Here is an 11,279-nt window from a genome sequence, read left to right on the forward strand (position 1 = left end):
TAAGTCTATTTTTAAGTATTAGGTCTTTAGGGCAATGTGTTTCCGCTATATGTGGTTGGCAACAAACATGTTCAAAAAAACCACAGAAGGCTTTCTTAACATACTTTACATAATTTCAGCTTCAGAATCAATTACAAATCAATTTTGGCTCAAAATGTAGAACTCTTTGTGTACGTATATATATAAGTCTTTTAAAACCACAGTAAGTAACATAAATTAATTCTAGGATGCTGCCAAGAGATTATCTGAACTTACATTTCCGTGAGACATATGCTTTTCGATACCATTTTTTGTAATTAAATTATTTTAATTAAAAAGGTTTCCACAAAGAATTTGTTTCCCAGACTAATAAAAACTAAAAATGTCAACTCGACCATTAATTAGTGAGTCTGAACAAATGGATGCTTAACGGAACAGAACAAACCTGGCAAAGAGCATGAAAATGTACATCTTTTACGCTTTCGTTGTAAACTCTATTAACATCGAGCTTTTTCGGTGTAGTGTAGTAATGGCTAAGAGGGGGAGGTTGCAAGCATGTTTCTTATTTCAACAAAGAAGCCATTTATCCAAAAATTGATGCTCATGTCATTACACTTGGTACATCTATAGAATATTGCATTCAAAGATTGTCGAGTTAAAAATACAAATAAAAAAAATACAAAGACGTCATTATGTCACTAAATTTGGTTTGTATTTTAGTACCCATACCTCTCTCTAACCACTTCTTGGTTACCATATAATAACCAAACGCAACTCACAACACTCTTACGTGGACGGAAAGCCAGCATGTATGCAGTGCTCTCGTATTGCGTTTATGGGACGAAAATGCCGCAATAACAAAATTTCAACGCTAATTCACATGTTCACATGCTTAACAAAAGTTATGCTCTGTCAAAAACGCCGAAGGCACGCGAGGAGAAGTTTGCCTAAAACCTTTTGTGACGCAAAACAAAATAGACATTGTTTTTTTAATAGAAAGTAGCTATTTTACGGAAACTAGTTCCCAGGCTCTGTTGAATTTTCTTTATATTGGTCGGTCGTAATCAACGCTTTATTACTCGTCAATAAGCAAACTGGACATCGGTTGATTTATATATATTTATATATTATTTCTAAAAAAACAATGAACATTTATTTTACAAAACAAATTTAAAAAAAAAAAGAGAATTTTTATTCATTTTTAATTTATAAAACATTTGGAAATTTTAGTATGACCTTAAATTAAATTAAATCAAATCAAAAACCATATTCGGACACGTACATGAGAAGACGGCTTTTTTTTTCGTCTTAAAATCCTTAGATTTACTTAACACGATTTCATTAAAGGGATTTGAGTTCTTGCATAAAATCCCTGACTAGACACGGCTACAGAAATTATAAAAAATAAATTACAAACTGTTGCTTCTTCACAAGTCCAAATACCGTAATGCCTCGATTAAAGTGGAGTTCAAATATGAGGCAAGACAAAGACAAGACGTTTACCGGGATCCCAACCTCATCAACAATTATACTTAAAAGTTTGTGTTTTTATGGATAATTCTTTTTTCGAACAATTTCGTCCCGCCCCGACTAATTAGGATACCGCTTGAGCTAAGCAGGATCCCTGTTCAGGCAGAACGTTCTTAAAATATAAACATAGTGTTATAGGACGAACAAGATACTTTCCAAAAGTTAAAGAAGACAAATGCAGTAGAGTCTCCATAACTCGAACGGCCAGGGGGAAAAGGAAACCGTTGGAGTTAAGGAGACGTTCGAGTAGTCGAGGTTTTCAAGTTTTTTCCAAATTTTTCCCTTATTTGCCTACCAGATGAAAAAAAACAGTATATTAAGTACGTAGTCTTACTTATTGGGGGTTCTGGGTTGGTGAAATACAGAAACAGAGCGTTTTAGTTGTTTTCTGCTCAAATTTATTGAAAAAATCAGTTATAATTGATTGTTTACAAGTATCATCATAATCTCGTTTGATGTTTTTATTCAAGTCCTTTAGGAAAGCCAACGTTTCTTCCCCAAATTTCGAGAAAGCGTTGTTGTTCGAAACACAAACAAAACATTCGAATCATGCATTCGAACAATATAAGGCCCACAACACACGTAAACATTAAAATATGAAAATGATAAAGAGTTAAATGATCAGGAAAACTCTTATCAATTTTTTTCAAAATGCCACAAAATTCGAATTATGGAGTCAAAAAACTTTAAGAACAAAATAATCTGTTCGACTTAAGGGAACATTCGAGTTATGGAGGTTCGAGTAGTAGAGGTTTTTTTATAAGAGTTTATTAGGAAATTTTCACGGTGCCAACGAATTCGTTCGAATTAAGGAGACGTTCGAGTAATAGAGGTTCGAGTTATGGAAACTCTACTGTATGACAAACTTCTTTCCGTGTAAAGACAAGACAAAATTACCGGGAAACGTCCTGCGCCGACAATCGTTCTGTCCGGCCTCTCATGTAATCGCAAACCCCCCCCCCTCCCCCCTCCCCCTAAGCCACCAGCTTTAAAAAGCGAGAGAAAAAGTTTTAATAACCACCCACCCCTCAAAAAAGAGCAGAGCTATTCTATATGCTACGGCTGTGACATCGCGAAAGTTTACCCTAACGGTAAATGAAAGAAAACCCTGGGAACTAACTGGATGCAAGTGGTCATAACCAAGTAATTAATTTCCATTACAAATGTAGTTATAAAATCAACATCTCTTTTTATAAATAACCAATCATATTTATACACATCAGTTGTTTATTAAGTTTCCATGGATACCATGAACGTTATTTCTAGTCAGTTTTTATTGATTCATTACACTCTTGTGTCTCCATTACAACAAGTTTGAGGAAAACAGATCTGCGCTTTACAATATACTTTTCCGACTGTTCTGTTTTATACAGTTGTTGTACAGCAGTGCGTATCTATGAGAAGCCTCCTCTTAACTCTTATACAAATATTTCAACTGTTTGCGCTCTCTTTTTCACGTTTTTATATCTCCTTTCCAAGTTGTCAAAAAAGAGAGAAAATCTAAAAATAAAATGTAGACTCGCATTAATAACATAACAAAAGCCTGACCTGCCCCTGGAGTTACAACTGGATTTGTATCATAAGTTTATTCTTAATATATCGCTCTTTCTCCTGTGTAAAATCAGTTTTACGCAAAATATTCTAGGGTTGGGGCTTATTAGAGGAAGGGGTGTTCTGCAATGTTTAACTATATCAGAAAACGTTGAAAAAATACAGAAAGTCAATCAAGGTTGAAGGTTAGAGAACACCACATCGCTAAGTAATGAAAAAATATAGATGTATGGTGCAGAATAGATACCGAATCTATTATTATTATTATTATTATGAATGAGATGCATCAGTTACGCAGGCCCTGCTCAGTTATTAATTTATAAATCAGAGATTATTCGACGACAAAATACCACTGCATACCTCTACATTTGCATGTTATGCATCCATTTTTATCTCTTTCAAAACCAGCATTACACGACAAAGTACAAAACGCAACAGGAGGGCAGCCTCCAGTACGTCGGGTTGGAAGAATCTCTAAAAAAAAAAATGGAAAGCACTAAAATACAAGGGTTTTATGAAAATGGGTTGTTCTCAGCTAGGCCTTAAGAATACTTGTTCATTTCAACCATTTGAAATTTCAAAAACTCCATAACAGGTTCTCGGAAACAAGGCTAAAGAAAAACTAGGTTGTATGAGATTGGATCAAATAAAATCTTACTTTTTCCTTTTTCGTTCATCTTTTTCTTTTTTTTCGGAACAAATGCGCCATCTTTTTTAAACCCTAAGCAAATTCTCCATTCCTTTTTAGTTATGTATAAGTCCTGGTTTACATTACATGAATTTAATAACGAATTCGTGCAAAGCGTCGAAATATCTTTTAACTCGTTCTTCACAACTTTTAATTCGTTTTCTTGAAGTGCGCCATTTTTATTTCTATCAAGCTGCTTGAATTTCCAAACAAGTAACTTATTGATTGTGTGCATACTTCGAAAACCACGCTCAGCTAAGAAATTTTCAATGCTTGTTTTTACTGGCTTTATGAAATTTGGTTCTATAAAAAAGGCGCGAGATTTAAAAAACAACAACAATTTTTTGGTAGAAAGTTTTTAGCTCCTTTTGTGGGTTTGCGTCGTATGATTAGGGCGAAGGAGGAAGGGCGAAGTAAAGATTACGTCGAAGTTATTAGGCCGCCATTTTTATATAACCCGTAAAGGCTTAAACTGATGTTGTCGAGCTAAAAAATATAGGAATGTAGAAAAACCGAATGAAAAAAAATATATATAAAGGAAAAGAAGAAATTACTAATCCTGGTTCACAAGGATTCTTATTTTTTATTTATTTTATGGTAGAATCTCAAAGTTTCTGTAGTTCCGAAAGTTTTCAAGGCTCAAAACTAAATTTGTGATAAAATAGTATCTGACATCAAAACTAACAACAACAATAACAAAAAGCAACAACAAAGACAGCAAGAAACAACAAAAATAATATCAACAAACAACAACAACAACAAAGAGGACCACAACAACAACAACAACAATAACGACGACGATAAACTTTAAAAACAATTAAATAATTATTATCACTTTACGTAGCATGCTGTGAATATGACCACATTACAGAATCAAGAGTGGAGACATTGCAGTCTGTTGAATATTTAACTTGAGCTTATCTGGTCTTAAAAATTAATTAGCAAGTTAAGTCATAATTTTTACAACATCTTGTGAAAAAAAAAACGTTCTATCTGCTTTGTGACGTATACGTTAAGTGAAAGTATGTAAAATGTACAGGTTTCGATTACGTTTTATGTTTTTGCCTAACAGATGTCAGATCTAAGACACCATTTTAAACTAAGAAAAATTTTATTCTTTTGGTCAGGAAGAAGAGTGTAAAAAAACCCAGGTTAGTGTTTGGGTGAGTAAACAAGACGTATGTTTTATAAAAAGCCATTGATTGAATATTTTTTAAGAGGGTGGTTGCAACTGCAATTAATATACACACAATAACTAAATAACTAGAAATTACTTCCGATGACCAATGTATTACCTTTAGCTATGATTTCATCTTCTATACTCGTTTTGTATTTTGAAATTAAATCTTCCATGTCTGATTCTGTACATTTTGCTAAGGGGAAACATAAATACTTTCTATGCAAGAACTGTAGGTGCATATATGACGAGAGTTAAATATTAACAGTTAAACAAATTTACTGACTAAGATTTCAAACTTTCAACAATTACAATAATTTTGTCGACTTAGGAAATAAAGTTAACTGCCTAAAAGGGGGAAATTGTTTCCTCAATTACGATATAAACGGAAAACGTTCGACACTTACATGTTAGTGTTTTTCGAGCTTCCCAATTTTCTCCTAAAAAAGAAACAAAATCGTTTTTTAACCAAATTCACACAAAATATATCTTTTAAAATGAATATTTATTTTCGTTCTCCAGTTAGAAGCAACTTTTTCACTAAATCTAGCGGACTAAAAAGTAGAAAAACCAACTAATTGACCATTAGAATCAACTTCGGGGCGGCTTCGTACCGTCAACATATCATAAGCATAAAGAAGCTTAGGGACAAGGTTGTACGATAACGAAACATTTATAAATAGCTGCCTTGCCTACTCGCCTAATCCTAAGTTTTTATAACACGGTTTTACATCGAAAAAACTAGTGAACATCATCAAGATCAGATTTAAAAAATTTTAGACTCACTTACTCACTTTGGTGCAATCGTATTTCTGTTTGTCTTCTTCTTTGAAGTGGATAATAACATTTCCATCATCAGCAGAACAGTAGCACACATTTAAAACACATTGCAGGGCTGCGTATTTCCCATCTTTTAGACAACTAAAGTCTCTAGACTTTCCTGTACAGCGGGCAGTTCGTTCTAATGGTCATATAAATTACAGTTAGTGGTACGACATGGATAAATAGATAATTAGACACATTTTTGTCAATCTCACGATGAATTAAAAAATCTAGGCAATATCAAAGCTGTTCCTTTTTAAAATTTAACTTAACTTCATTTAACCTTTTTTCTGAACAAAAGTTTCCATTAAAGCGTTTTCAACATTAAGTAATTTGGCATGCTTATTAGAATTTTTTCTGGTCGTATTACTTCTATTAGACGCCAACGTTCAAACATTAGGAAACTGTAGGCTGGAAAGCTTAATATAAACAGACCTAACGGAATATATATTCTTGAATATTCTTAAACAGGGTTAGTCAAAAGTATTCGTTGTTATTCGTAATGGGAGGCTGAAACTTTGTACTGATTCTTGGATGTTGGTTGGTTAGAAAGACTTCAAAATGGCGGCTCAAAGCTTTAAAAATACACGACCAAGAAATTTATATTCAGGTAATTTAAAACCTCAGTTTAAAACCTCAAAAGTAAAAAACTAGTAGAATCCTTTTTCGTAAAAAAAAGAACTAGTCAACACACCTGAGCTGGTACTTGTCATAAAGCATCCAATAAATTCGTCTTCCGTAACTTTTTTGTCGTTATTTACATCACAATGCTTTGCCATTGTTTTTAAGCATTTTCTGCTCTTGCGATATTTTTTAAGTTCGCGAAAGAGTATGGAGAAGGTTTTATATTTCACATATTGTCTTTTTGTTTTGTCCAGTTTTAAAAAATTCATCTGTAAACACATTCTCAACGTTTGATCGTTTGGGATGCCTACGAAGAAATATGTCGACATAATTTTACTTCTCTAGAGGTGACGCTATACACAAATCCGATGCTAGAGACGGACGAGGTTAAATCATTGAATTTCCGCGCCCGAAGGAGTAGGAAATTCTTTAAAACCGTCGTTTTTTCTTTCGGAGCATTTTTTGAGAAAAAATCGACCCTGGGATTTCACGTTTCTCTGAGAGGAGGATCTAACTAACCCTGTCCCAAATAGTCAATTGCAACGTCACAGATTTAAACTTCGTACCCAAACTCCCTAAGTACTGGGAAGTCATCTAAATGACGTTTCAGGCCAAATTGGTATTTGTTTTTGGACAAAATTTGGCACAGTTAACAAAAAAGTATGCTGAACATGATGGTGACATTAAAATTTTAATTTTTTCCCACCTTAAATGTCATTTTAGGCCAAAATTGGTCCAAAAATTAAAACTACTTTATTTTGGACAAAATTTGACACAGTTAACAAATAAAGTATGCTGAACATGATGGTGACATCAAAATTTTGATTTGTGTCACCTAAATGCCATTTTAAGCCAAAATTGGTCCAAAAATTAAAACCACTTCATTTTCGGTAAAATTTGGCACAGTTAACAAATGAAGTATGCTGAATATGATGGTGATACAAAAGTTTGATTTTTTGTCACTTAAATGTCATTTCAGGCCAAAATTTGTCCAAAAATTAAAACTACTTTATTTTGGACAAAATTTGACACAGTTAACAAATAAAGTATGCTGAACATGATGGTGACATTAAAATTTTAATTTTTGCCACTTTAAATGTCATTTAAGGCCAAAATTGGCCTAAAAATTAATACTACTTTATTTTCGACAAAATTTGGCACAGTTAACAAATAAAGTATGCTGAACATGATGATGACATTAAAATTTTAATTTTTTGCCACCTTTAAATGCCATTTTAGGCCAAAATTGGTCCAAAAATTAAAGCTGCTTCATTTTCAACAAAAATTGGCAAAGTTAACAAAAAAAGTATGCTGAACATAATGGTCACATCAAAATTTTGATTTTGTGTCAACTAAATGCCGTTTAAGACCATAAACGTTTCAATCGCAAGACTTTCAACCATGAATGGCTGTATTTTTTGTTAGCACGTTTTGTTTGCGTTTATTATAAGATATAATGTCACTTGTGTGCTTCATCTTCAGAGCTTCATGCACCAAACCTCTTCGAATGTTTGGCACGATAACACAACGAATAAGCAGGTTGTCATCAAATGTTTTGGTAGCGAACGGAAATTCTTAGAGCCCCCAGGGCTTCTTGTTTGACATTTAAATAGTATACACCGTAAAATGTCGTTTTTTTAGAATAAAATGTTGTCGTATAATATTCGGTATATCGTATAGCGTATACGCTTCGCCTTAGCGATTGACAATACTCATAAACTTCATTTTGTATTTTTTATGTTTAGAATAGGGAGGGATGATGTAAAACTTGAACGACAGATCGACGTTCAGCATACACTTTTCGAAAAAATCGGAGGATAATCACTAACCGATGCTTATTAAAACCGATGTTTATTATTCTTGCAGTAAAATTTTTGACTTCCGTTTTGCTTTAGTTTTCATTCTCACTCTCCCCCACTTTTCCTTCTTCCGCGTTTCATTTATTGTTTCTCACACGGAGAGTATCTTAGTACGTATATTTGTTTTTTGTTATCCTCCAGGGAAGGTTGTTTACAAAAAATGTCTACAATTATCTGTGCTTACCAAACTTTTGACAAGGTGAACCACTAACTTCAAAAAACTGTCGTACCAGCAGCTTTCTCGCAGTTTCTTTGTCTTCGCATTCTGAAAAAAATTACGCAAAACTAAATTTAGGAAATTTAAACAGAAGGAAGAGTTTACAACCTTCGGTGCCGGCAAAACTAAAAATAGGACAAGACACATGAAAATGGTGACAAAAATGTATCGACTTTGAAACCACATTCGCATAGGTAAAACAAAGTGATCGAAGGGTAGGTAGGATTTACCTGTACATCTGCCAGCGTAGGCAATCTTTATCGATTTTCCGTTCTTGCAGGAACTTTCTCGCAGCTTGCACAAATTTTTATACGTCCTCATATCTGTTCCACAAATTGGATCAACTGGAATGTCCGGACATCTTCGTGTTGGACATAAGAATGACGTCACTCCCTAAACATAGCATGATCGGGGAGTAAAGTACATATTTCGTGACACACGGTTTGTTTGAAGAAACGTCTTTTATTAGAGCGTTTAAATTTTGTTAATGCTAAACGGTCTTATTTAAAACTAAAATTCAACTTCATATTTTCTTCAAGTAACCGTAACAAAGTATTTAATTTTGGGCACGAAAATGCGCTTTGCTAAGACTATACCAGACCTTTTGCAACGAACAAACTGAACATTATTGTTGTGTTGAAAGGTTTGATAAGGCTTGGGATGTTCCAAAGGCTTTTTTTTTAATCTATAACTGATTCCGTTTTTATTTATAATCTAAGGTTGTCACACTAACTACTTCTTAAAACTTAGATGATTTTTTGCTTAACATGCAGCTTGGTAGAATAATCAAAACGTTTAAATTTTGCGTTGACATACCTTTATATTCAACGAGAAGTGAACAAGCACACGTCGAGTCGGTGAAGAGAATAAGGGAACTTTTGTGCTAGTGAAAGTCTCGGTAATCTTCCAAAATTTTTTCTATTTCATTTTTATTACTCAGAGAAAGTAAAAACTTAAACTTTTTATCATTTTCTTTGTCGACATCGGCATTTACTTTTAGTTTGGTTCTTATATTATCTATTATAATGCCCGTATACGTCTGTCCGTCCGCCCGTCTATCTGTCACGCAAAATGGTAGCTTAGCTGCGACGGACGAACCCGTGGATTTTTCCACGGGCTAACGACTAGTTTTTTATTAATTTAGGTCTGTCAAAATATCATACAGTTACAGCAATAAGATAAAAGACACCTAAACTACAGATCTAGGTCAATGGCTATCTCACTTAAAGATCTCTGTCTGTGAGAGGTTATCACAACAAACTTCGGGGAAAGAAAAGGAACTCCAATGAGCAAAATAGGGTCTTAATAGATGGGGACTTGATGGTCAACCTATCTTTATTATACACCGGTCACAAATTTTTTTGCACGAAACGATTGCTGCAGGACGGCACAACGTTTTTAAGGAATAGTCCTGGAGGCGAGGAAGATGGATTGGGTAAAATATGTTGTTTTCGAATATGTAATGACTATTTTGACCATAATTACACAACCCCGTCATCATTTTCTTACATATTTTAGCGATTTTAATGTCACAGGTTGTATCCATAGGTTGTCATCTGAATTTTGTACATTCAGTATTAACTCTTTATTCCTGTCAATTTCTGACTAAAATTCTTGACGTTTCTCCGATTTTCCTAGCTATTTTACACGTATTGAAATCTTAGATTATCTAAAAAACATGAAATTTCGTAATGATGAAGAGTGTAAAAGAACAAATCTAAAATTTAATCCATCCTAATATCGTAAAAAATAAAAATAGATTAACCGCTTACACCTAAAATTCATGACAGATTGGACACCCTGTTGTTTCAAGGTCTTTTTGTATAAGTAACGTAGTAAAAATTCGTCATTATTTCTCTCACATTGTTTTTACAAAAAGACACCTAGCATTAAAAGAAGTTAGCACCATCTGAAAAGCACTTAAACAATCCGGGTAAGGTTACATTTTTGAAATATCACGAAATCCGAAGATGTTGATTTATGACAGAAAATTGATATTATAAAACCTCTAAAAATGGTGTCTCAATTGCTAAATGAAAACCCGTGATTTATTATTTTTTTCAAACCGATAGTTGAGAAGGGTGTTAATAATTTGAAGTGGGTTGACTTTCAAATTGAAATCTGAAAGAGAAGGGCAGTAATAACCAGAGACCTTTACTCAAATTGACTCATCCTGAGTTTTGTATAAAAAAAAGTAGAGTGTAAGATTTACAGTTCTGTTCATTGTGTTATCAGACTTATTTTCAGAAAAATATAAACATTATTACTGCGGACAAGCTAAGAAAAATAATTTTCAAAGAAAAAAAGGTGCAAATAGCTGTTAGAACTTCCATCTACTGAAGATGATGGCACAATCTAGGGTAAGAAAGAGAGACAGCCAAATGACTTACCTGGATTACAAATATGATGGCAAACAACATTGCTTGAGGGTTGTATGGATGCAACATGGATATCATCTTTTAAAAGTCTCTCCTGTAACACAACTTTTTTATGACTTAAGAAAATAAACGTTTTGTAGCTTTCCGCTTTTTAGTGCATAAACCATTTACCAGAACACTATTTTAAAATCCGTAAAATATTTCCTTGCAGTCAAAAATACGTTCTTACACTTTTCATAACATGTATGTATAGATGTGTATTGTGAACCGTAATTCCACAAATAGTTTGAAATGCACTAAAAGAATTTTGACCTTTATTTGTTTAGTGCCATTAAACATGTTTTAACAGCGAATCGCCGATTTATTGATCAAATGCTTATCGTATTTATCCAAGGAATTGACAAACAAATTCGATCCGCGTCATTTAAGGATTTAAGCTGAAGAAAAGACTAGA

General features: G+C 33.5%; 1 protein-coding gene across 1 annotated transcript; it reads right to left on the bottom strand.

Annotated features, from left to right (window-relative positions):
- Positions 1 to 1,740: 1,740 nt before the first annotated feature.
- LOC130640738 (uncharacterized) lies at positions 1,741 to 11,249 on the bottom strand. Its single transcript, XM_057447267.1, has 10 exons — positions 10,838 to 11,249; positions 8,678 to 8,840; positions 8,415 to 8,495; positions 6,442 to 6,678; positions 5,716 to 5,886; positions 5,333 to 5,365; positions 5,044 to 5,121; positions 3,719 to 4,051; positions 3,421 to 3,534; positions 1,741 to 3,009 (listed from the first exon to the last, which is right to left on the bottom strand). Exons 1-10 carry the CDS (start codon positions 10,901 to 10,903, stop codon positions 2,963 to 2,965), a joined length of 1,323 nt encoding a protein of 440 aa, XP_057303250.1. The 5' UTR covers positions 10,904 to 11,249; the 3' UTR covers positions 1,741 to 2,962.
- Between the last annotated feature and the right edge of the window lie 30 nt (positions 11,250 to 11,279).

This window comes from Hydractinia symbiolongicarpus, chromosome 4, assembly GCF_029227915.1.
Source record: "Hydractinia symbiolongicarpus strain clone_291-10 chromosome 4, HSymV2.1, whole genome shotgun sequence".
NCBI classification, from domain to species: domain Eukaryota; kingdom Metazoa; phylum Cnidaria; class Hydrozoa; order Anthoathecata; family Hydractiniidae; genus Hydractinia; species Hydractinia symbiolongicarpus.